The 23,816-nt window shown below is 40.8% G+C and overlaps 1 protein-coding gene across 2 annotated transcripts in view; it reads right to left on the reverse strand.

The window, feature by feature from the left end:
- Nucleotides 1–718: 718 nt before the first annotated feature.
- slc22a15 (solute carrier family 22 member 15) overlaps nucleotides 719–23,816 on the reverse strand; it is a 52,214-nt gene continuing 29,116 nt past the window's right edge. For both annotated transcript variants that reach the window (XM_073027226.1, XM_073027227.1), the window contains exons 8-12: nucleotides 18,790–18,875; nucleotides 17,313–17,433; nucleotides 11,667–11,739; nucleotides 8,951–9,100; nucleotides 719–2,613 (exon numbers count right to left, since the gene is read on the reverse strand). In XM_073027226.1, coding sequence (XP_072883327.1) covers nucleotides 2,581–2,613; nucleotides 8,951–9,100; nucleotides 11,667–11,739; nucleotides 17,313–17,433; nucleotides 18,790–18,875 — 463 coding nt within the window. In that variant the 3' untranslated portion in view covers nucleotides 719–2,580. The remainder of the gene's footprint in view (nucleotides 2,614–8,950; nucleotides 9,101–11,666; nucleotides 11,740–17,312; nucleotides 17,434–18,789; nucleotides 18,876–23,816) is intronic.

Here is a 23,816-nt window from a genome sequence, read left to right on the forward strand (position 1 = left end):
CCTCCAATTCACTCCATATTCTCCTACTCCACAGACAGGTCCTGACAAGCCTTGGTCAAGTTTTAAATCTGACACTTAAAATCCACATGGAACTGTCTCCAACTCACTCCACAATCTCCCCCTCTGCAGACATCCGACAGTTTGGAAAATCTGCTAGTCTGACACCACTAAAGTCTCCAGTGTACCATTATCTATAGTGTTACTGTGATTTGTTGTGAGTTCAAAATTTAAACTGAAACTTCACTGAAGACACAGTGAAATGCTGCATTTTTGGAGCTGCAATCTTGCAGATGAGATATTGAAACAAGGTCTTTTTGCATTTTGAAGTTTCTTCAATGTTCTAGCCACATATGATTTTCAACTAACACCACCAAAACAGGTAATCTACTTACATTCACACTGTTACTTGTAGGAAAACATTTCACACAGACTGACTGCAGTCTTTCTAAGAATTTCATTGTACTTCAACAACTATAAAATATTTTGGGAGGTCCTGAGGTTGCAAAGGTACACAGTCATTTCTTTTTCCTCCTTTAGTTGATCAACTTTGATCTTCCAAACCCTAAAGATAAAGTTCAAGCAGATTTCCAAACTGCTGATAATTTTAAGCCCAGTTCTTAGTATTTATCACCATCTTGTACCACACATTATAAATTAGTAAACACAATGTTTGACAATATTTTGGACAATGTAAAAACAAGAAAATGCTAGTCTGCAGTGGGTTAATCATAGCTTTATTTACTTTGACACAGTCTATGGTGAAGCAATGCACATGACAAATTTCCGCTTAAATACTTGTACAATGCAGTCAGGTATCTGCTTTGGCTTAGACCAAGCACATAAACAAGGGTGTTAAAATAAGCTCACTTCTGAGGGCTACTCAAACCAAAAGAAAATCACAATAGTTTTGAAACAAAACATGAAAGTCAAAGTCTTTGCATTATTATTTATCAATAAGAGCCAGATTTCCACTGGCCATCCAAGTATGCTTCATGAAATGGGTGGGGTCTACAAAGGGGACAGGCTGGTTAAAACCTAACTTCTGCCATCTCTGCTCTACATAAGGCAAGATCGACAAGAACAAGGCAATACTGTGTTGCATTCTTACTGTTCCCACACAGTTGGAATTTATATTGATAAAGAGTAACCACCAGGGGTATGAAACACTCTCTGATTTATAGCTGTACTACATTCTAACTTCAAGCTGCTAGGAGGTTTAAAAAAACTTCTTTTCTGAAAAAGCATTATTCTTTCCATTTTTAACTCTAACAATGATATTGTAAGATATAAGTTACAGTATAAACGCTTATTTTCATAGAGCAACATGAACTATGCCTATGGAAGCAGATACAATGTGCAAAACTGCAATGGTAAAAGACAGTTTGCATTGGTCCAACTGTTTCATTGTGCTCCATTTTGTGTGGTCCTCTTCCTTACTGACTATAAACTTGAATTCCTGATGAAGGGTTTTGGCCCGAAACGTCGTCACTACCTCCTCCCATAGATGCTGTCTAGCCTGCTGAGTTTTGCCAGCATTTTGTGTTTTTATTTATTTCCAGCATCTGCCGATTCACTCGTATAAACTTGATTTTCTTGTTTTTTTAAAAAAACAATTTCCATCTCTTTCCTCCTCCAGCTAATGCTGCAGGCTTAACTCTTGATTTGCAAAATCATCTGTGCCAAGTAACCGCCATACCAAATGGATATCAAATAGCCATTCCCCAATAGATATCCTAAACACTCACACTTTTCCACAGAGGATTTTGGAGAGCAATTAGGACCACGCAGTGAAGAAAATATCATTGGATTTGAGAAGTATAACCCAAGTCATTTGAATCATAGATCCAACCAACAGAAAAAAAAAGGCAGAGATTCGTACTATACTTGCAAAACAAACTTTCTTATAAACTTCAGAACTATAGCATTTCAGGGCTCTTAATTCAGAAGTGCAAAATGGAAGTAGCGCAAAATCAACATGAAAAGGTCAACAGATCTGAGTTTTCTTAAATCTTGAGCATCCAAATAGGAAACTTCAAGGAAGAGCAAGTATAAAGTGTGTTCACCACATACTATTCCCATTGTAAGTCTTTCAGTTATTTTGCAATTTGTATTAAAAGGTTAATAATGCTGAGCTCCTACAGTTTTACATTTACATTCTATACTTAAATTTGATACTAATATTCCATTGGCTTACAAATACTCCCTATGTAAAAAATAAACTTTAAGACTGTATTACTCAGTTTATACTCAACATTATTAAACTTACAAATTCCAGGTCACAAGTAAAAATACTTGCAAAACTGTATAGTTATAAATCTCACAAAAATATTTATCACTTGCTACCAAACAAATGTTACAAAATAAATAACTGAGGTAAATCTTTCCTGCCTGACGAATTCTTCCCCTAGCAATATGTTGTCACCAAGAATAACCAACCGATCTTAAACAATGAATTTCAAAAGACCTGAGCTGATTATATAACCCCTCTTGGCATCTTCTGTAACGTCCGCAGATATCCAAATCTGAGGTTTCATTCCTTACATCCATTGGAGGCATCCGTTCAGTCACAGTCTCCGATGTTCATGATCCTGTGTCTTCCTGTAGTTGAACAAGCTTGATCAAAGAAAAATACAGAGTTCACTTAACATTCAGAATTTCACAATGGATAAGATTATCTCTTCAGAATTGTCTTTTGCCTTGCTCCCTTCTTAAAGAGTGGAGTGACATCTGCAATTTTCCACTCCTCCTAGAAAGATCACTATTAAGTGCATACATAGTCTTTTCAGCTAGCTATTTCAGAACCCTGGGGTGTAGTCCATCTGGTCCAGATGACTTATCTACCTTCAGACCTATCAGGTTCACAAGCACCTTCTCCTTAGTAACAGCAATCACATGCACTTCTGCTCCTGACAGTCCAATTTCTGACATACTGCTGGTGTCTTCCATAGTGAAGACTGATGCAAAATACTTATTGAGTTTGTCCATCATTTCTTTGTCACCAATTACTACCTCAGCAGCGTCATTTTCCAGCAGCCTAATATCTAATTTCACCTCTCTTATTCTATATATATTTGACGAAACTTGTGGTATCATCTTTTATATTATTTGTTAGCTTACCTTCATATTTCCAATCCTCTAGCTACCTACTAATTTTTGCTATATTGTATGCCCCATCTTTTGTTTTTATGCTGTCTTTGACTAACATTATCAGCCCTAACAGACACTACTGCTTGGCAAGGAAGCTGTGGGTGATTACAATCATAACCCTTTGCTTATTTATTAGTTCAAGCTCTCGGAAGGCAAGTCTTTCAGCCATCTGAAAGCCCAACAAAATGGTTTGGGTGATATTGGCCCTTTCTGAACACTGGTTCATGAATCTATTTGTTCCTGAAGTATAACGATACTGTACTTGCAGCATTTTGCCATTTAGGGTTTTACTGGGGATTGATCATGGATCTGGCATATTGCATTTTTGGATGATTTTCATCTACATACCAAGGATAAGTACATGCCACAGAACACAACAGACATTCTCCAGCCACTGGATGAAGGTATAATTGCATCTTTTAAAGCATACTATATTTATAAAGGATTTTCTCAGGCTATTATAGTATTGGTTTCAAAGCAGTACTGTACAAGTCCTTAAGTGAATTCTGGAAGTCACACAAGTACATTGCAAATGCACGCATGGACTAAAGTAAAGTTGGTGTATGGAAGAAATGTTGTCTTAACATTAACTTCCAATATTTTTTTAAGACAATAGAAAATATGAAGGAGAAAGTGGTGGCTGCTGGTAATCAACCTCAGTATAAGAGTAACAAGGAAGACATCACTAACACAATGACAATCAGAGCTATGAAGACCTTAATGAACTGGAAAAACAGCTAGAAGTTGAGATCCCAGAACATGAAAAGGGATTCACTACAAAAGGGTTGGCAGCATTTCTGAAGAAATCTGTAGAATAGTTGGTAATGCTAGAAGAGCAGGACCCTAACTTAGGAAGGTTGACCTAGGCCTGTAGAGGTACTAATGAGAGTATCTGCTACTATAAAGACATTTTAGAAAGGAGACTATTAAGACACAGGAGCAGAATTATACCATTTGGCCTATCAAGTCTGCTCCACCATTCCATCTTGGAATGCAGGATCTCCCAGTGGCCACCCATTTTAATTCCACTTCCCATTCTGATATGTCTATCCATGGCCTCCTCCACTGTTGTGATGAGGCCACACTTAGGCTGGAGGAACACCTTGTATTCCACATGGGTAACCTCTAACCTGATGGCATGAACATCGATTTCTCAAACTTCTGGTAATGCCCCTCACCACCCCTTCACCATTTCCCATCCCCTTTTCCCTCTCTCACCTTATCTCCTTACCTGCCCATCGACTCCCTCTGGTGCTCATCTCCACTTTTCTTTCTTCCATAGCGTTCTGTCTCTTTCACCAATTAATGTCCTGGCTCTTTACTTCATCCTTCCCCCTTCAGATTTCACCTGATGCCTTATCTTTCCCCTCCCCTCACCTTTTAAATCTACTCATTCTTTTTTCTCCAATCCTGCTGAAGGGTTTCAGCCTGAAAAGTGGACAATACTCTTTTCCAAAGATGCTGCCTGGCCTGAGTTCCTCCAGCATTTTGAGTGTGTTGCTCGGATTTTAAGCATTTGCAGATTTTCTCTTGTTTGTGATCGGATTCCATTATGACTGATTTATTATCCCTCTCCGTAACCTTTGATGCCCTTACTAATCAAGAACCTATCAACCTCTGCTTTAAATATACCCAATGACTTGCTGAAAAACAGCAGTTCAATCTTCACTTGTTAAGATTTTTTTATAAAGTTTGAAAGGACATCAGAACCGGTCACTTCCACCTCAGCTCAATGGAGACGTGGTTACCATATTGAGTGATTTTGTATAAGTGCAGACATATTTTCCAACTTATTAGCAAACTTGACTTGTTCCATAAAAGTAGAACACTTTAATAACCCAGGGACTACCTGAACATTCTCAGTAGATGGAGCAGCCTATCCATGTACAAAGAACCCTGGCCACATTACAGGACGTTAACAGTCCTGAAGACTGTGCTTAAAATTATTCTTTCAACTGGCTTGCATGTAGTCCTATAATGTGGGAATAAACAGTTCTTCATCAGGACTGGGAAGGAAGGGCGAAGAAGACAAAATAAGAAGGGGGGAAAGGAGGGGAGGAGTACAAACTGGCAGCTGAAAGGTGAGACGGAAGGTGGATGGGTGGGGAAGGGGGATGAAGTGAGAAACTAGGAGGTGATAGGTAAGGGACTAAAGATGGGACCATGATGAAAGGGGAGGAAGAGCAGCATTGGAAGGAGGTGATGCGCAGGTGAGAAGGGATGAGAGGAGTACCAGAATGGGGAATCGAAAGAGAAGGGAGAGATGAGATATATAATATCAGAAGTTAGAAATGTCAGTCAGAATTCAAGCCATCAGGTAGGAGGCTACCCAACAGAATATGAAGTGTTGCTCCTCCAGCCTGAGTGTGGCCTCATTGTGGTAGTAGAGGAGTGCCATGGACCAACATGTGTGAATAGGAAGTGGAACTGAAATGGGTGGTGGATGGAGCAAAGGTACTCAATGAAAGGTCCCCCAATTTAAATGGGATGAACTTGATGTTCTACTGTTGCATAAAAATATATGAAATTCAGGGTAATAACTATTTAAGAACTTGATTGAATTCTTAGAGTGCCGCAGAGATAAAATAGGATAATACGAGACAGAGAGAGAGCTGAGAATAAAATGACCATAGGGGACTGGGAGCTAAACTGGCCCAAGAATACATAAGGGATGCGTGCAGTAATGACAAATGACTTCAGATAGGTGACTCACTTTACACTCTTTAAACCAGGGCATTGCTGGGAATATAAAAATGTGGTGTGGTTTGATAGGAATGTCAGTACATACTGTGTGTCATAATTATATCATTTGGGAGTGTGTGGAGACCTGTACAATACTAAATAACACGTCCAGCAGTAACTGTGTGCTTCGTGCAGTCTGGCTTAGTGTTGCTGAGTTTAACAACATAAACATTACTTCATTATTCCTTCTTTTTGCACTGTTTACAATTGCAATCTATAGGATTTTATACCTTTGCACTGTACTGCCTTTGCAAAACAACAAATCTTACGTTATATATGACAGTGATAATAAACCTGAGTACGATTCTGAAGTTGAGTTCAGGTCACTCCAATGCCCCAGAGAGAAAAAAACAATTTGATCTGGAAGCAATCACTCTTGTGCATTTAGTGGTTTAGATATGATTAATGGTTAGAGACGGGAGAATGTGGCTGCAAGTCAGGTGGGGATAATAACCCCGGATTACAGAAGTATCAGCTTTTCATAGAATTAAACAGTATGGCACCAGGCTGTTTGGTCCTACAAGTCCACAATGACCATCAAACACTCATTTATCCTAATCTGATTTTGCTCTTATCCCCAGATTCTACCACTTACTTACAAGTGAGGAGTGATTTACAGAGGCCAATTAATCTACCCAGTCCCACATCTTTGAGGAGAGGGAATAGGAGCACCTCATGTTTGCAGGGAGAACATTCAAACTTGACACAGATGACACTGGAAGTCAAGACTGAAGCTGGGCTGCTGGATCTGTGAGGCAACAGCTCTAGCAACTGCACCATTGTACTGAACAAGACACCTACATCAGCTACGCCCCCTCCCACCCAGTCCTCTGCAAGGACGCCATCACTTTCTCTCTGTTTCTCCATCTTCATTGTATCTGTCCTCAAGATGAGGCTTTCTATTCCTGACATCTGAAATGCCCTCTTTTTTCAGGAATATGGCTTTTCCTTACTGTGGTTGACAAAGCCTTCACTTCCATGTCCACCATTTCCTAAACTTCTCTGACCCAGCACCCACCAAAGATCCCCTGGTGCTCATTTTTTACTCGAAGAGCCTCCACATCCAGCACATCATCCACCACCAGTCAGAAGTTTTTGATTTTTGTTGGGACCAGTCTCTCCACAGTAGATGCAACAGTTGGGCCTAAATAGCCCTTTCAAGTGAGCCAGATATTCATGTGCACCTCCTCCAACCGCAACTACTGCATTTGGTGCTCATGATGTAGCCTCCTCCACATCAGTGACAACAACCACAGACCAGCCAACCACTTTACACCCTATCCTTCATGACCATCCTGTGCTCAAGGTGGCATGTCATTTCAACTCCCTTCCCCATCCCCACACTTACCTGTCTGCCCTCAGCCTTCGTCACTGCTAGATTCAGGCCTGCGCTCAACTAAAAGAACAACATTTCATATTCTGCCTGGATAATCTACAAGCTAATGGTATGAATACTGAAATTTCCAATTTCAGGCAAACTGCAGGCTATGTTCCCGTCTTTCTCCCTCTGATCCTTGTGGTTAGTTACATCCCCTCTTCCAAGGCTCTTCCTCTCCTACTTAGTTTCATTTCCCTTCCCACCTGTCATCCCACCCTTGTTCCCTTATCACCTTCCAGCATCTTCAGCTTATCTGAGATGGACAGAACCGGTGTAAAGTATCTATGTCTATGGAAGAAACAAAGCTTGGTTAGGAAGAGACTTCTGAGGATGATGTGAAATGTTTGCAAAGAGATATTGTCAGCGAAATGGTAACAAATGAGGGGGTAATAGAGACACGGAAACAGCACAGAAACAGGCCCTTGGGCTCAACACATACAGGGTGACTAAGGTATCTTCATGAGCTATTCCCCTTGCCTCCATTTGGCTCATATCCCTCTAAACATTTCCTACCCATAAGCCTGTCTAAATGCCTTTTAAAATTTTTAAATTGAAGCTGCCCCTACCACCTCCTCTAGCAAATGTAGACAATGTTCCATCTACAGTTCTCCCAAAATAAGGTAGACAAATAAAAGATAATTCTATGTGGTAGAAAGAATGGAAAGAAATAGTATAGGAAGTGCTGGTATACAGTGGTCTGCACTTACAGAAGGCAGAAAATTAACTAGAGGTCAAGTGGTCAGGAAGACAAATGATACACGAACCTTTATGCATAGATGTTAAATTCCAAGGAAAATATATATTGCTGCAATTTAATGGGGTTTTGATCAGTCTACATCTGGACTGCCACATGGAATTCTGGTCCATGCAGCAGGAAATATGTACCAGCTTGCAGCCCCGACAGTAAAGGTTCATTAAAATTATTCTACACATGATGAGAATTTTGCAGAAGCACATACTGAGTACAATATGTTTGCACTGCTGAGGGTGATGTGACCTTATTGATGTATGAATTATAAAAGGGTTGATACTCAGGTTGGTGAGTCTGAAGCAAGAGCTATAAAATCAGAAGGGGTGGACTATTTATGGTTGGAAAGAAAGTTGTTCAAAATTCTCTGTGCTGCAAAAGCTCTGCCATGGAATGTACTTGAAGGTAGGATTGAAAGGAGTATGAGAACTGGAATGGAATGGAATGTTGGTAGGCTAAAGAATAAGTCATGTGCTTAATTAATGTCTGGGCCAGCTCAAGGAAACTTATGGCCCAATACTGATCATATTCCTTAAATTCTAATCCTTCAGTTTAAAAAGATCCATGTAGTGTCAATGTAGCCAAAAGCAGGAGCTAACCTGGTGCAATTAATGGAAACTTGGCACAGCGATTCGTTTCATCTACAGCAGGGTCCCAAGTTTTGTGCACAGGTTCAGTGAATTTCCAGTGTAGAATTTTTTAAAGCACAAGAGGCTACAGAAGATTAATTTGTGTGAATGTAATCAGCACTTAAAATTAGACAATCTTTCCTGCTGATTTGAATGCTTTTGGACGAATGCTTGTGTGAGAAGACACTCTACAACTTCTGGATTGAAAAAAAGATAAATGATAGATTAGATCCAGGAAGTAGAACTGTAACTTTTTCACTTCATCTGAGATTGACAGAGAACATAACAATAAGAAATTAAACTTGCTTTTCTCCTTCTGTCTTCAGGAGGGTTGAGGTCTTCTATGGACTCTGCAATTTGTTTGTTTAAGGTTTCTGGGAGAAGAAGTCCCAAAAATCCTCCTGACATTCCAGCAATCCCAAAGATGATGAATGGCATAGATGGATTCAAAGATTTCTGAAAATTAAAAATACTCACCTCAGTACTGTATTCAATTGTTAAAGAAGACAGATGTAGCAAATAACTTCAATTACATAGACACTTGTGTGCAGCAAAAATATTCCAAGACATTTCACAGGAGCATTAACAAACAAAACATTAGGGCAGATGTAATTAAATAACACTCAAGGTCACAGGCATTATAACGCTGTTTTCTAAATTACTTTGTACCTAACTTAAATAGAAAATAATTCAACACCATTGCTTTTAAAATGACATTCCTCAAATAGTGGAAGAGTTATAAACCAACAATGAGTTATTAGATCAAAGATCGTCCAAAGTAAATTAAGCCAGAGACAGAGCAATATTCTTTCCCTGCACGAGTAAAACTCAGTAATGAATCCAAGAATTAAAAACAGGGGAACACCAGGAACCAGTGCTGATAGAAACTCTAAGACATTGTAAAAAAAAATGTCCCAGGATCAGAGTCTGTAATATTTAATTCAGATTCAGACTAGTTTATCACATGGGCATCGAAATATACAGTGAAATACGTCATTTGTGTAATCAACCAACAGAAGCTAACGATGTGACCTAATGATGTGCCCACAGCTCAGTACCATCTTGACTGGAAGTATTTAATAAAGATAAAAAAGCAAAACATGAGAAAGAGAAGCTAGAGTTATCATTAATGATAATATAATGGCAGTAGAAAAAGTAACGGCCATCAAGAGAACATCTGCTTTTGGAACTAATTATTGAAAATGAACTGAAGCAATTAAGAGAAGCAGAAGTAGGTGAACATCTTGGCAATACTGCTTATACTATAAGGCAGTTCAAGCTATTAGTTGAGAAGGAAATGAGCATTATAATGATGAGGTTAACAGATTGGATGGGCTGAGTTCACTGAGTATGCAAGTGGTAAGAGAAAGCAAGACTATGATCTTCTGGTAAGATGGCACACTCGGATGCAGCAGCCATTCTGAGTCCAATTAAAGGTGCATTTGTTCTTCTTTTACATCTTTTTTACAATCACAAGTCACTGTCAGTTCAAGCTGACAGGAAGGTGACAGTATCTCAAATAACCACACGTTACAACAGTGATGTGCAGAAGAGCATCTCTGAACACACAACACGTTCAGCCTTGAAGTAGAAGTTCACACCGGGCTCCACTCCTGTTGATAATGAAGTAGCCACTAAGTGTAGATGGATAAAATGATGAAAAGATAAGCATACTGAAGAGAAGGAACTAAAAGGTTATGGTGATTGAGGAGGAAGGATAGAACACATAAATACAAATTAAGCAATGACAGGGACTGATAGGGTAAAATGCCTTGTTATTGTTCTATTTATTCAATTAAATTACAGGCTCTGCACAGCTTATGAATGTCCAACTAATGTACATATGAGCAAGCATTCAGGAGACCAGGATGGTAAGACAGCTGCTGTTGAGTTGCAGGCCATGTCAGTCATTTGGGAACTTGGTTCACTACATTTGCAACTTGCAAATTGTGCGGGTTACAGCTCATAGGAACGGAACCCTGTTGTAACCTTGGGAGGACTGTATATGATTTAGGAAAAATTGTTGAGAGGTGGTTTCTACAGATGACAACCTAAACACTAAAAAAAGGTCTATATTCACTGATTTTTATTAAAGCTGTGAGTGAGAATTTGGTTAAGAAACAAGTACTCAGGGTTAGCTTGTGCAGTTTATCATGCTCTTCAAATTAATTGTGGGGATCTTGGAATTTCACTATCTGATTAACTGCAACTTTTAATGAAAAACAAATAACTTGCTCTGGCTTTAAATTTCAACTAAATTAGAAAATTACAGCAGAGGGTAGCATTCCACAATGATACATATGAAATCACACTGTGGCACAGAATAAGAATACAATGCGTTTTAAGATATCTTTGTTATTTTAACAATCATACAATCACAAAATTTTACAGCATGAGGCAGCTATTCACCCATGACGCCCCTTGTTAAGAGTGATAATAAGTATTCAACCTCTGGTCTATATTGGAAGCAAAGGCATTATATTCCAGATCACAGCAATGTGTAAAAAAATTCTCACACCTCTTTGCCAATTAACTGTATTTCTTTTGGGTTCTCAACCTCCTGCCAATGGAAACAAATTCTCCCCATCTACTCTATAAAAACTCTTTAATTTTGAACACTGTTCACATTTAACATTGTTTCCAAAGTGATTAATTGATTGGTTGTCAGTTATGTCCGATGATGACTGGAGACTTTATTTAAAGTGGAAAAGACACTGGGGCAGTTCCACACTCCTGACCTCAGAAGTCCCTGTCTAGTGGTACGAGTTGTTATCACAACTCTGGTCTTCCTTGATTGCAGGGGACGACCATGACTTCAGTGCCTTATCATGCCCTTTGCTCACCACGAAATGCAGCAGAACTGCCTTCCTGATCTCACTGTTACTCCCAAAGTACAGTGGCCCAAACTGGATACAGCATTTCAACTGAGGTGTATTCACCTTTGTGTTAAATAAATTACTTCCACCAAAGTATAATGCCAATGTGCAATGGCAAATTATATAGAAGAAAATGTAAGACTAACCAGTGATGGCACGAAAGGTGCCAGAATCCCACCGATCCTGCACGACATGGAGCAGATTCCCAATCCAGCATTCCTGTATCAAAACAAAATCTGAATCAGCTCAAGGCAGGCTAAAACATTAAGATGGACAAAGCAGTTAATCACCTGGCAGGATGTGTTGCTCCAATTCCTAAAGGCAACATCTCAGATTTCAAAACACTTAATATTCTGATCAGAAGTTCATGTTTCAAACTATGCACAAATACTTACAGATAACTGGACTTGAATCCCTTTCTCCCCAACCAGCTATTAAATTATAAATAGGACTCATTGGTAGTTTAAATAAGAATGTCCCTCTCCTAATGGTTCCCTATTCAACCACTGAAAGTATATGATATGCTGAAGGACATTTGGTAAAAGGAACAGATGTGGAAGTAGACCATCGGATCCTTCAAGTCTGCTTTGTCATTCGTTCAAATCATGGCAGATCTTTATAGAGAATGGTGCGAGAAACAAAACAGACATCTAGCAAGTTTCTAGCAAGAATAGGAGATTGGCTGACTGGCAGAAGGCAAAGAGTGAGAATCAAGGGAGCCTTTTCTGGTTGGCTGCCGGTGACTGTCCGCAGAGGTCTGTGTTGGGACTGCTTTTTTTATGTTATATGTCAATGATTTGGACAACGGAATTGGTGAGCGGGAGTTCTGTGGGCAACAACACATTGTTAATGAGAGAGGTCAGAGGAAAATGGCCAGACTGGTTCAAGCCAAAAGAAAGTCAGAGTGGGGAGGTTTCAGCTTAACAGGCTTGGGTGAGACAAGTTGTGGAAGACACTAGCAATATGCCGGAACTTCAAGAGTGTCAGGGGGTAGAAGTGAATGCAGTTGCTATTCCTAGGGAGAAGGTGCTTGGGAAGCTGAAAGGTCTAAAGGTAGATAAGTCACCTGAACCAGATGGACTACACCCCAGGGTTCTAAAAGAGGTAGCTGAAAAGATCATGGGGACATTAATGATCTTTCAAGAATAGATTCCGGTACGGTTCCAGAGGATTGGAAAATTGCACGCCAGTCCACTCTTCAAGAAGGCAGGGAGGCAGAAGAAAGGAAATTATAAGCCAGTTAGCTTGACTTTTGTTGTTGGGAAGATGTTGGAATCCTTTGTTAAGAATGAGGTTTTGGGATACTTGGAGTCACATGATAAAATGGACCAAAGTCAGCGTTGTTTCCTTAAGGAAAAACTTGTCTGACAAATCTGTTAGAATTCTTTGAGAAAATAACAAGCAGGATAGACAAAGGAGAATCAGTGGATGTTATGTATTTAAGATTTTCAGAAGGCCTTTGACAAGGTACCGCACATGAGGTGGCTTAACAAGGTAAGAGCAATGGAAAGTTTCTAGCAAGAATAGGAGATTAGCTGACTGGCAGAAGGCAAAGAGTGAGAATCAAGGGAGCCTTTTCTGGTTGGCTGCCGGTGACTGTCCGCAGAGGTCTGTGTTGGGACTGCTTTTTTTTATGTTATATGTCAATGATTTGGACAACGGAATTGATGGCTTTGTGACCAAGTTTGCAGATGATACAAAGAAAGGAGGAGGGGAAGGTAGTGTTGGGGACGCAGGGAGGATGCAGAAGGATAGATTAGGTGAATGGGCAAAGAAGTAGCAGATGGAATACAGTGTCCGTAAGTATATGGTCATGCACTTCGGTAGGAGGAGTAAAAGTATAGATTATTTTCAAGACGGGGAGAAAATTCAAAAATCTGAGGTGCAAAGGGACTTCAGAGCGCTCATGCAGGATTCCCTGAAGGCTAACTTGCAGGTAGAGTTCGTGGTGAGGAAGGCAAATGCAACGTTAGTTTTCATTTCAAGAGGACTCAAATATAAAAGCCAGTATGTACTGCTAAGGCTTTATAAGGCACTGGCAAGGCCTTGCTTGGAGTTTTGGACCCCTTTTCTGAGGAAGGATGTGCTGACATTGGAGACGGTTTAGAGGAGGTTTACGAGAATGATTCCGGGAATGAGATGGTCATCATATGAGGAGTGTTTGATGGCTCTGGGCTTGTACTTGCTGGAATTCAGGAGAATAAGAGGAGATCTCATTGAATCCTACTGACTATTGAAAAACCTAGATAGAGTAGATGTGGAGAGGTGGAGAGTATATCTCCTATAATGGGTGACCCTAGGACAGAGGGCACAGCTCAGAATAGAGGACGTCCATTTAGAATGGAGGGAAGAGAAATTTCTTTAGCCAGAGGGTGCTGAATCTGTGAAATTAAATGCTACATATGCCTGTGGAAGCCAGGTTACTGGGTGTACTTAAGGGAGAGGTTGATAGGTTCTTGAATAGTCAGGGTGTGAAAATATATGGGAAAAAAGCAGAATGTGGTTGAGAGGGAAAATGGATCAGTCATGATGAAAATGAGGAACAGACTCAATGGGCTGAATTGCCTAATTTTGCTTCTAGTTTTATATTCTTCTGGAAGGTAACAATAACTATGTGTTACAACAGTGTAGGTGCCATGGTAACATGGCAATTAGCACAGTGGCTGTAACTTGGGTTCAATTATCACCACTGCCTGAAAGGAGTTTGTATGTTCTATATATCTATCTATATCTCTATATATATATATATATTCTTATTGCGATCTCTTTTGTGGAGAACAAACTGTGTTACTCCGGATCCGATGCAGCACAAAAAGATCACAATAAGACCAAGAACAAAATAATAATAATAATAAAACACAATAAATACATAAGATAGCTTATAGACATAGAGTGACTGTATGTCCATAAAGTGAAACTGGACCCAAGTGTCTGTATATAAAGTGTTGAAATTGATTGCTCTTTATATTTTTAATAAGGTATCAGTTTGATTAATGAGTCTTTAGCAACACTGAATTTGTAGTTTCACTAATGTATAACTTGTATTTTTAACGTCATTTTCACAGTACTGTATGTGGTGTTAGACGTCACCTACTGGTGGTAAAGCCATATAACAGTTACAAAACAATTTATCATCTCTCATTTTTCATTGGCTAAGTGTTAAACGCTCTGTATCTGTGAGTCTTCTAATAGGCCCTTCACTTATCTCAGGAATTTGCTTTAACTCAGAATAAACGTGTCTGTCTCTGCAAAAATTGCCATCTTAGTTTGCCTTTGTTCATGGTTCTTAGTTTCATGTGTCTGTGCCTGTTCCTTTGTTTAAATTTTCAATAAACAATCATGAAGCAACAAGTTTTCAACTCATTCTTGGATTCCTAACAGAACCTGTGGATCAGAAAATCACCAGATCTGACACAGGAAATGATAAAGTAGTGGTGTTTGGGGTGTGGACTGGTGGGTTAGTGGATGGAGGTGTTGATCAGCCTTACAACTTGGGGAAAGTAACTGTTTTTGAGTCTGGTGGTCCTGGTGTGGATGCTACGTAGCCCTTTTATTAATGGATTGGGACAAACAGTCTAGGAGCAGGGTGGGTGGGATCCTTCAAGCTGTTGCTGGTACGTTTTTGTATATATGTCCTTGATGGCAGATAGGCTAGTGCCAGTGATGTGTTGGAAGTTTTGACTACAGGTTGTAAAGCCTTCCTGTCCACTGCAGTGCAGTTTCTGTACCAAGCAGTGATGCAGCATGTCAGGATGCTCTCTACTGTGCATTGGTAGAATGATGTGAACATGGATGTACATAATCCAGCTTTTTTCATCCTCCTCAGAAAGTAGAAGCTTTGGTGAGCTTTCTTGACTGTGTGTGATGTGTTCTGGGACCATAAGAGGTTGTATAAGATGTGTGTTCCCAGGAGTTTGACACGGCTTGCAATTTCCACTGCTGTATCACCAACGTAAAGAGGGATGTGAGTAGTACAAGTTCTCCTGAAATCAATAACCATCTTGTTTGTCCTGTTCACATCAAGGAAGAGATTTGCCTGGAACCAGGCCTCGAGGTGTCATTATTGTTGATGACTCCGAATACTTTCATATCTTTGGAAAACTTAACAATGTGATGACTTGGGTGTTTGGCCATGCCGTCATGTGTCAGCAGTGTAAATCAATGGGCTCAGTACACAGCCTTGTGGGGCACCCGTGTTGAGGATGGAGAGGAATGACCGGTTGTGCATCTTGACTGTCTGAGGTCTTTTGGTTAGGGTGTCCAACACCTAATGCACAGTGGTGTATTTAGATTGAGGAGTTGGAGTTTATTCACCAAGGTCTGTGGGACAATGGTGTTGAATGGCAAACTGAAATCCAGGAAGAACATGCTGACATAAGTGTCCTTGATTTCTTGGTGTACTGGGGCCAGGTGCATGAAAGATGTTAGAGTATCTGTCGTAAAGCAGTCCTGTCGGTGAGTGCCAAATATGGCAGGAATGCAGTTTCTGGTATGTGCCATTACTAGCTGTTCAAAGCACTTCATGATGATCATTGTCAGTAGTCGTTCAGCTCTGAAGTTGCAAAGTGTGCCTCTTCAGGCTCCTGTACCTCCTCTCTGATGTGGTTGACTAAATGCTGCGAGGTTGAGAAGAATGGAGATAACATTTAGTACAACAAACTACAATATTGTACTGGTAAAAACAGGCAGGGATTTGGGAGGTGACAACACATTCCTAGATCTGGAGCATCAGCACATCTCCAATTTGACGGAGGGAGGAACTCTCCTCTTCATTAGCTCTTTTTATAGAATTACAGGGTTAATACCAGTGCAATTTGTAGCTTGATCCCATCTGTTTACCACTGAACTGACATAAGGCCTCAAGTCACTTAAGATCTCATATCTGTGCATTACTTCAGTTATCAGACTGATTATGTACCTTCACACTGATCTTCGTGGAAGCCTGGGAATTCAGGGATTTTAACCTATTCTTTCACCAGGCTTTCAAAGAGTAGACTACATTTTTTGGAATACATTTCAATCCATAGATTTTATCAGTTTATCAGCATGATACTTTCTTGTTGATTAAAATGAAGAATATTGAGCCATAATTAATCCCATAAAAGGAATTTATACCAAGCACACTATCCACATGTGGGTGCAGGAAATGCAGGTCTATCAGTGAAAGCCAAACTACTAAATAAGTATCAGATAGAGGCTCAGAAGTAACAGAAAGTAATTACCATTGGCAGCAAATAACTAGCTCTCATATCTTAAAGAGTTATTATTTCAAATAACATACTAATTTTAAAACTATTTCTACTTCCTCAGTAGAAAAAAGTTAGCATGAATCCTTCACTCAGAAAACTTAATTTGCTTTGCAAATAGAAAGAATGCTCACAGGAATTCAGCATTTATCTTCTACATGCTCAGGGTCAAAGTTCTATTTCTCAGCTTTAGTGAAACAAAACTTGAATGCTGAAAACTGATAAGACATTAATAAAAAGTGTAATACATCCTGCTCTGCTACCATATTTCTACTGGTGAAGTGAGACAAACCGAACTACTCAAACCTTCACAATTCAACATAACTAAGTGGAGTCAACACCAACCTCTCACCCGTTATCAATAAGATGATTAAATCATTATTGCGCTATTGTGGGTGGTTTTGTACACAAATTGGCCGCCATGTTTCCTACACTGCAAAAGTGACCAAGTATTCGGGGAAGCCAGAAGCTGTGTGTGGAAGTCTTCTAGGTTGCTAAGGAAAATGCACTTGACTTGTATAATCACCCAGAATGAAAAGTACTAACCTGATCACAGTGGGATACAGTTCTGCAGTAAAAACATAAGCAATGTTAAAGGCCGCACTGACAGCCAACTTTCCACACAGAGCTACTGAAGCGACGTCCACCAAGAATCCCATGTCAAAATCTGGTCACAAAAATAAAATGTTTGTCTTTAGGTATGGGACAAATGGAGCTGGGTCACTAATCAGCAACGATCTCACAGAATGTCAGAACAGGATATAAAAGGACTGAATGTTCCCTGCCCCCCACCACCACCACCACATAACAATGTACACAGAACAATTATATTCATCTTTCAGTGGATTAAATGATAAAAGGCTCTTGTACCTGCTCCACTGTAATGGACGATATATCATTCTGCTCTGACTCCCTCATTCATTTCCCCACCACCTAACAATCTATTGTTCTTAGTCCTAGACTTTCCACAGGGAACCCTCCATGATTCCCTTGTCCATCCCACTCATTTCCCTCCCGGCACATATCCCTTCAAGCAACAGAAATAGTACACCTGACTATTCAGATCCCTAACAGTGTGTCCAGGTGAGGAAACACTTCACCTGTGAATCTGGTGGGGTCACCTACTGTATCCGATGCTCCTGACGCAGATTCCTCTACAAATGACGTAAATTGAAGAACCATTTTGTAAAGCACTTCCACTCCATCTGCCAAAAGCAGAATTTCCCAGTGGCCAAACAGTTAAATTCCTCTCTCATTCCTGTTCCAATATGCTGGTCTACGGCCTCCTCTTCTGCCACGATGAGGCCTCTCTCAGGACAGTGCAACATCTCATATTCTGTCTGGGTAATCTCCAACCTGATGGCATGAACATCGATTTCTTCTTCCAAAATTGCCTCTTCCCTTCACCTGCCCATCACTTCCCACTGGTGCCCCTCCATCTTCCCTTTCTCCTATGGCCCACTCTCCTCTCCTACCAGATTCCTTCTTCTCCAGCCCTTTACCTTTCCCACCCACCTGGATTCAACATTTATTTCCAGCTTGTCCTACTTCCCTGCCCCACCTTTTTTTTTCTGGTGCCTTTCCCCTTCTTTTCCAGCCCTGATGAAGGGTCTCAGCTCGAAATGTCAACTGTTTATTCATTTGCTGACTTGCTGAGTTCCTCCAGCATTTTGTGTGTATTGCTCTGGATTTCCAGCATTTGCAGAATTACTTATGTTTTTGAAGGGTGTAGCCATGCAGGTAGTTGCCACCCTGGTTAACATATTACAAAATTCTACAACTTCTGCTACGGTTCTTACACATTGGAGGACAACAGAAATGATCCCAGTACAGAAAGAGGGAGACAATGGGGAATTACTGACTTGAGTGAGTGAGCAACAACATAGCATAATACCGTCACTATGGGACACAAAAATCAAATATGTTGGAAATAGCCACAGGAGAATCTAATCGTGAACTTATTATATTTTATTACCTACGGCATTAGACCACTGAGAATCAAAACTGTGAAAAGTATCCTTACCTTGTTTCTCCGGCACGAACATGGTACTTAAACAAGCAACGCCTGCAAACAGCAGAAATGCTGCCATTGTCTTACGCCTCCCTGACCTTGGTAAGGGGTAGAGTATGGAGTTGGGAGGGGAAAGAGAGAGAAAGAGAGGGAGGTGGGGGGACAGTGGTGGGATGGTGGTAGGAAGGGGGTTGAGGAGAGGTGTGTGTATGTGTGTGGGGGGATGGGGGTGAGGGGGAAGAGGGGGTGGTGAGGGGGGTGGTGGGGGTGAGCAATCAAGTGTGATAGCGAGGGAGGGATTGAGAGTGGGAGCGAGAGGGAGAGATTATTCTGTGTTCCATTCAAACAACCCATCAAATAACATGAAAAGACTTCTGACACAGAAGATATACACATTTGAAAAACATGAAAAAGAATACTCAAATTCTCATGTAACCCAGTCACAGGTGATACCTGTAAACTTGCAATTGATAAAATTGTTCAATTGTTTCAAGTCAGACAAAAGGACAAAACAAAACTTAGCACCCAAGTTCTGATTTCTGATGACATGAAACCCCCAGTTCTTTCTACAGATGCTACCTGATCTGCTGAGTAACTCCAGCATTTTCTGTTTATTTTTTAGCTGGATCTGCGTTGAAAACAATTCTCCCTCTGATCCTCTCTAAATCTCTTAATCCTTACTTAAAGTCTGTGCCTTCTGGTTTTAGATACCTCAGTAATGGAGAAAGGTTTGTGACATTCAACCCTATCTATGTCCCTCACCATATCCCCTTCTTGGTCTCCATCACTCCAAAGAAAAGAAACAGCCTATCCGGCATGTGACGTGAAATTTGTTAACTTAGCAGCAGCAGTTCAAGGCAATACATAATATAGAATATCAATTGTAGTATGTGTATATTGAATAGATTAAAAATGTGCAAAAATCAGAAATATTGTATACTAAGAAAAAAGTGAGGTAGTGTCCAAGGGTTCAATGTCTATTTAGGAATCAGATGGCAGAGGGGAAGAAGCTGTTCCTGAATCGCTGAGCATGTGCCTTCAGGCTTCTGTACCTACCTGATGGTAACAGTGAGAAAACAGTGAATTTTTTAAAAAATTGTTTTTGGAGAAGGAAGTCTGAGAATCGGAATGGGAGTGCGGCTGGAGCCATTTTGATTTTTTCTTCTTCTCATCGGAGTTAAGACAGGCGGGACTGCGCAGGCGTGTGACGTCGGGCAGTAAAGCGCAGAAGATTTAAAAGGTCAGAAATCCTGATTCAGGTTTAATTTGGAGAAGCAAGTCTGAGAATGGGAACGGGAGTGCGGCTGGAGCCATTTTGATTTTTTCTTTTTCTCATCGGAGTTAAGAGAGGCGGGACTGCACAGGCGTGCGACGTCGGGCAGTAAAGCGCAGAAGATTTAAAAAGGAACACAGCCTTATACAGTGGGCAGCGTCGTTTGCGGGCAGCAGAGTGAGCCAGGAGCAGAATGAAGGCTTAAGGGCTTTGGCTCAACAGGCTTAGGCGGAAACAGGCGAGGCAAGGGAGGTTTAGGCTTCAGTTTTTCCTGTTATTTGAGGAAAGGGGGAAGTATGAGTATGAGGGCAGCTTGTTGTTCTCGGTGTCGGATGTGAGCGATCCTGGAGTCTCCTAGCTTCCCGGACATCCATATCTGCGCCAGGTGCGCTGAGCTGCAGCTCCCAAGGGACCGTGTTAGGGAACCGGAGCTGCAGCTCGATGACCTTCGTCTGGTCAGGGAGAGTGAGGAGTTGATAGAGAGGAGTTACAGGCAGATGGTCACACCCGGGCCACAGGAGGCAGACAAGTGGGTCACAGTTAGGAGAGGGAAGGGGAAGAGTCAGGTACTAGAGAGTACCCCAGTGCTGTACCCCTTGACAATAAGTACTCCTGTTTGAGTACTGTTGGGGGGGGGGGGGGGGGAAGGCCTACCCGGGGCAACCAACAGTGGCCATGCCTCTGGCACAGAGTCCGGCCCTGTAGCTCAGAAGGGTAGGGAAAGGAAGAGGAAGGCAGTAGTAATAGGGGGTCAGATAGGTGATTCTGTGGACGCGATCAGGAGACCCGGATGGTAGTTTGCCTCCCTGGTGCCAGGGTCCGGGATGTTTCTGATCACGTCCTGAAGTGGGAGGGTGAGGAGCCAGAGGTCATGGTACATATAGATACCAATGACATAGGTAGGAAAAAGGAAGAGGTCTTGAAAGGAGAATATAGGGAGTTAGAAAGGGAGTTGAGAAGGACAGCAAAGGTAGTAATCTCTGGATTACTGCCTGTGCCATGTGACAGTGAGAGTAGGAATGGAATGAGGTGGAGGATAAATGTGTGGCTGAAGGATAGGAGCAGGGGACAGGGATTCAAGTTTCTGGATCATTGGGACCTCTTTTGGGGCAGATGTGACTGTACAAAAAGGATAGGTTGCACTTGAAACCTAGGGGTACCAATATCCTGGCAGGGAGATTTGCGAAGCCTATTGGGGAGACTTTAAACTAGAATGTTTGGGGAGTGAGAATCAAATTGAAGAGACTAGGAGAGAGGAGGTTAGTTCACAAATAGAGAAAGCTAGTACATAGTGTGTGAGGGAAGATAAGCAGGTGACAGAGAAGAGGAGCGCTCGGACCGAAGATGTAGGGGAGAAGGAAGAAAAAGATATTAAAGTTGTTTGCACCGTTAGGGATAAACAGAGAGTAAGAGGTGGAGAGTTTCCTAAGTGTATCTATTTTAATGCTAGGAGCATTGTAAGAAAGATGGATGAGCTTAGAGCATGGATTGATACCTGGAAATATGACTTTGTAGCTATTAGTGAAACATGGTTGCAGGAGGGGTGTTATTGGCAACTAAATATTCCTGGATTTTGTTACTTCAGGTGTGATAGAATCGGAGGGGCAAGAGGGGGAGGTGTTGCATTGCTTGTCAGAGAAAATATTACAGCGGTGCTCTGGCAGGATAGATCAGAGGGCTCATCTAGGGAGACTATTTGGGTGGAATTGAGGAATGGGAAAGGTGTAGTAACACTTATAGGGGTGTATTATAGACCACCAATGGGGAGCGAGAATTGGAGGAGCAAATTTGTAAGGAGATAGCAGATATTTGTAGTAAGCACAAGGTTGTGATTGTGGAAGATTTTAATTTTCCACACATAGACTGGGAAGCCCATTCTGTAAAAGGGCTGGATGGTTTGGAGTTTGTAAAATGTGTGCAGGATAGTTTTTTGCAGCAATACATAGAGGTACCAACTAAAGAAGGGGCCATGTTGGATCTCCTGTTAGGGAATGAGATAGGTCAGGCAACGGAGGTATGTATTGGGGAGCACTTTCGGTCCAGTGATTACAATGCCATTAGTTTCAATATAATTATGGAGAAGGATAGGACTGGACCCAGGGTTAAGATTTTTGATTGGAGAAAGGCTAACTTTGAGGAGACGCAAAAGGATTTAGGAGGAGTGGATTGGGACAATTTATAGGAAGGATGTAATCGAGAAATGGTCATTTAAAGGTGAAATTTTGAGGGTACAGAATCTTCATGTTCCTGTTAGGTTGAAAGGAAAGGTTAAAAGTTTGAGAGAGCCATGGTTTTTCAAGGGATATTGGAAATTTGGTTCGGAAAAAGAAAGAAATCTACAATAAATATAGGCAGCATGGAGTAAATGAGGTGCTCGAGGAATATAAAGAATGTAAAAAGAATCTTAAGAAAGAAATTAGAAAAGCTAAAAGATACAAGGTTGCTTTGGCAAGTAAGGTGAAAATAAATCCAAAGGGTTTCTACAGTTATATTAAAAGGAGAGTGAGGGATAAAATTTCAGAGTGGAAAGCTATGTGTGGAGCCAAAAGAGATGGGGGAGATTTTGAACAATTTCTTTTTTTCGGTATTCACTAAGGAGAAGGATATTGAATTGTGTAAGGTCAGGGAAACAAGTAGGGTAGTTATGGAAACTACGATAATTAAAGAAGAGGAAGTACTGGCACTTTTAAAGAATATAAAAGTGGATAAATCTCCGGGTCCTGACAGGATATTCCCTAGGAACTTGAGGGAAGTTAGTGTAGAAATAGCAGGGGCTCTGACAGAAATATTTCAAATATCATTAGAAACGAGGATGGTGCTGGAGGATTGGTGCATTGCTCATGTGGTTCCATGTTTAAAAAGGGTTCTAAGAGTAAACCTAGCAATTATCGGCCTGTCAGTTTGACGTCAGTGGTGAGTAAATTAATGGAAAGTATTCTTAGAGATAGTCTATATAATTATCTGGATAGACAGGGTCTGATTAGGAACAGTCAACATGGATTTGTGCATGGAAGGTAATGTTTGACAAATCTTATTGAATTTTTTGAAGCGGTTACGAGGAAAGTTGACGAGGGTAAAGCAGTGGATGTTGCCTATATGGACTTAAATAAGGCCTTTGACAAGGTTCCACACGGAAGGTTATTTAGGTAGGTTCAATCATTAAGTATTAATATTGAATTGTAAAATCCAACAATGGCTGGATGGGAGATGCCAGACAGTAGTGGTGGATAACTGTTTGTCAGGTTGGAGGCCGGTGACTAGTGGTGTGCCTCAGGGATCTGTACTGGGTCCAATGTTGTTTGTCATATACATTAATGGTCTGGATGATGGGGTGGTAAATTGGATTAGTAAGTATTCAGATGATACTAAGATAGGTGGCGTTGTAGATAATGAAGTAGGTTTTCAAAGCTTGCAGAGAGATTTAGGCCAGTTAGAAGAGTGGGCTGAAAGATGGCAGATGGAGTTTAATGCTGATAAGTGTGAGGTGCTACATTTTGGTAGGACTAATCAAAATAAGACATACATGGTAAACGGTAGGGCATTGAGGAATGCAGTAGAACAGAGTGATCTAGGAATAATGGTGCATAGTTCCCTGAAGGTGGAATCTCACGTGGGTAGGGAGGTGAAGAAAGCTTTTGGTATGCTGGCCTTTATAAATGAGAGCATTGAGTATAGGAGTTGGGATGTAATGTTAAAATTGTACAAGGCATTGGTGAGGCCAAATTTGGAGTATTGTGTATAGTTCTGGTCACCGAATTATAGGAAA

Source organism: Hemitrygon akajei, chromosome 23 (assembly GCF_048418815.1).
Source record: "Hemitrygon akajei chromosome 23, sHemAka1.3, whole genome shotgun sequence".
Lineage (NCBI taxonomy): Eukaryota > Metazoa > Chordata > Chondrichthyes > Myliobatiformes > Dasyatidae > Hemitrygon > Hemitrygon akajei.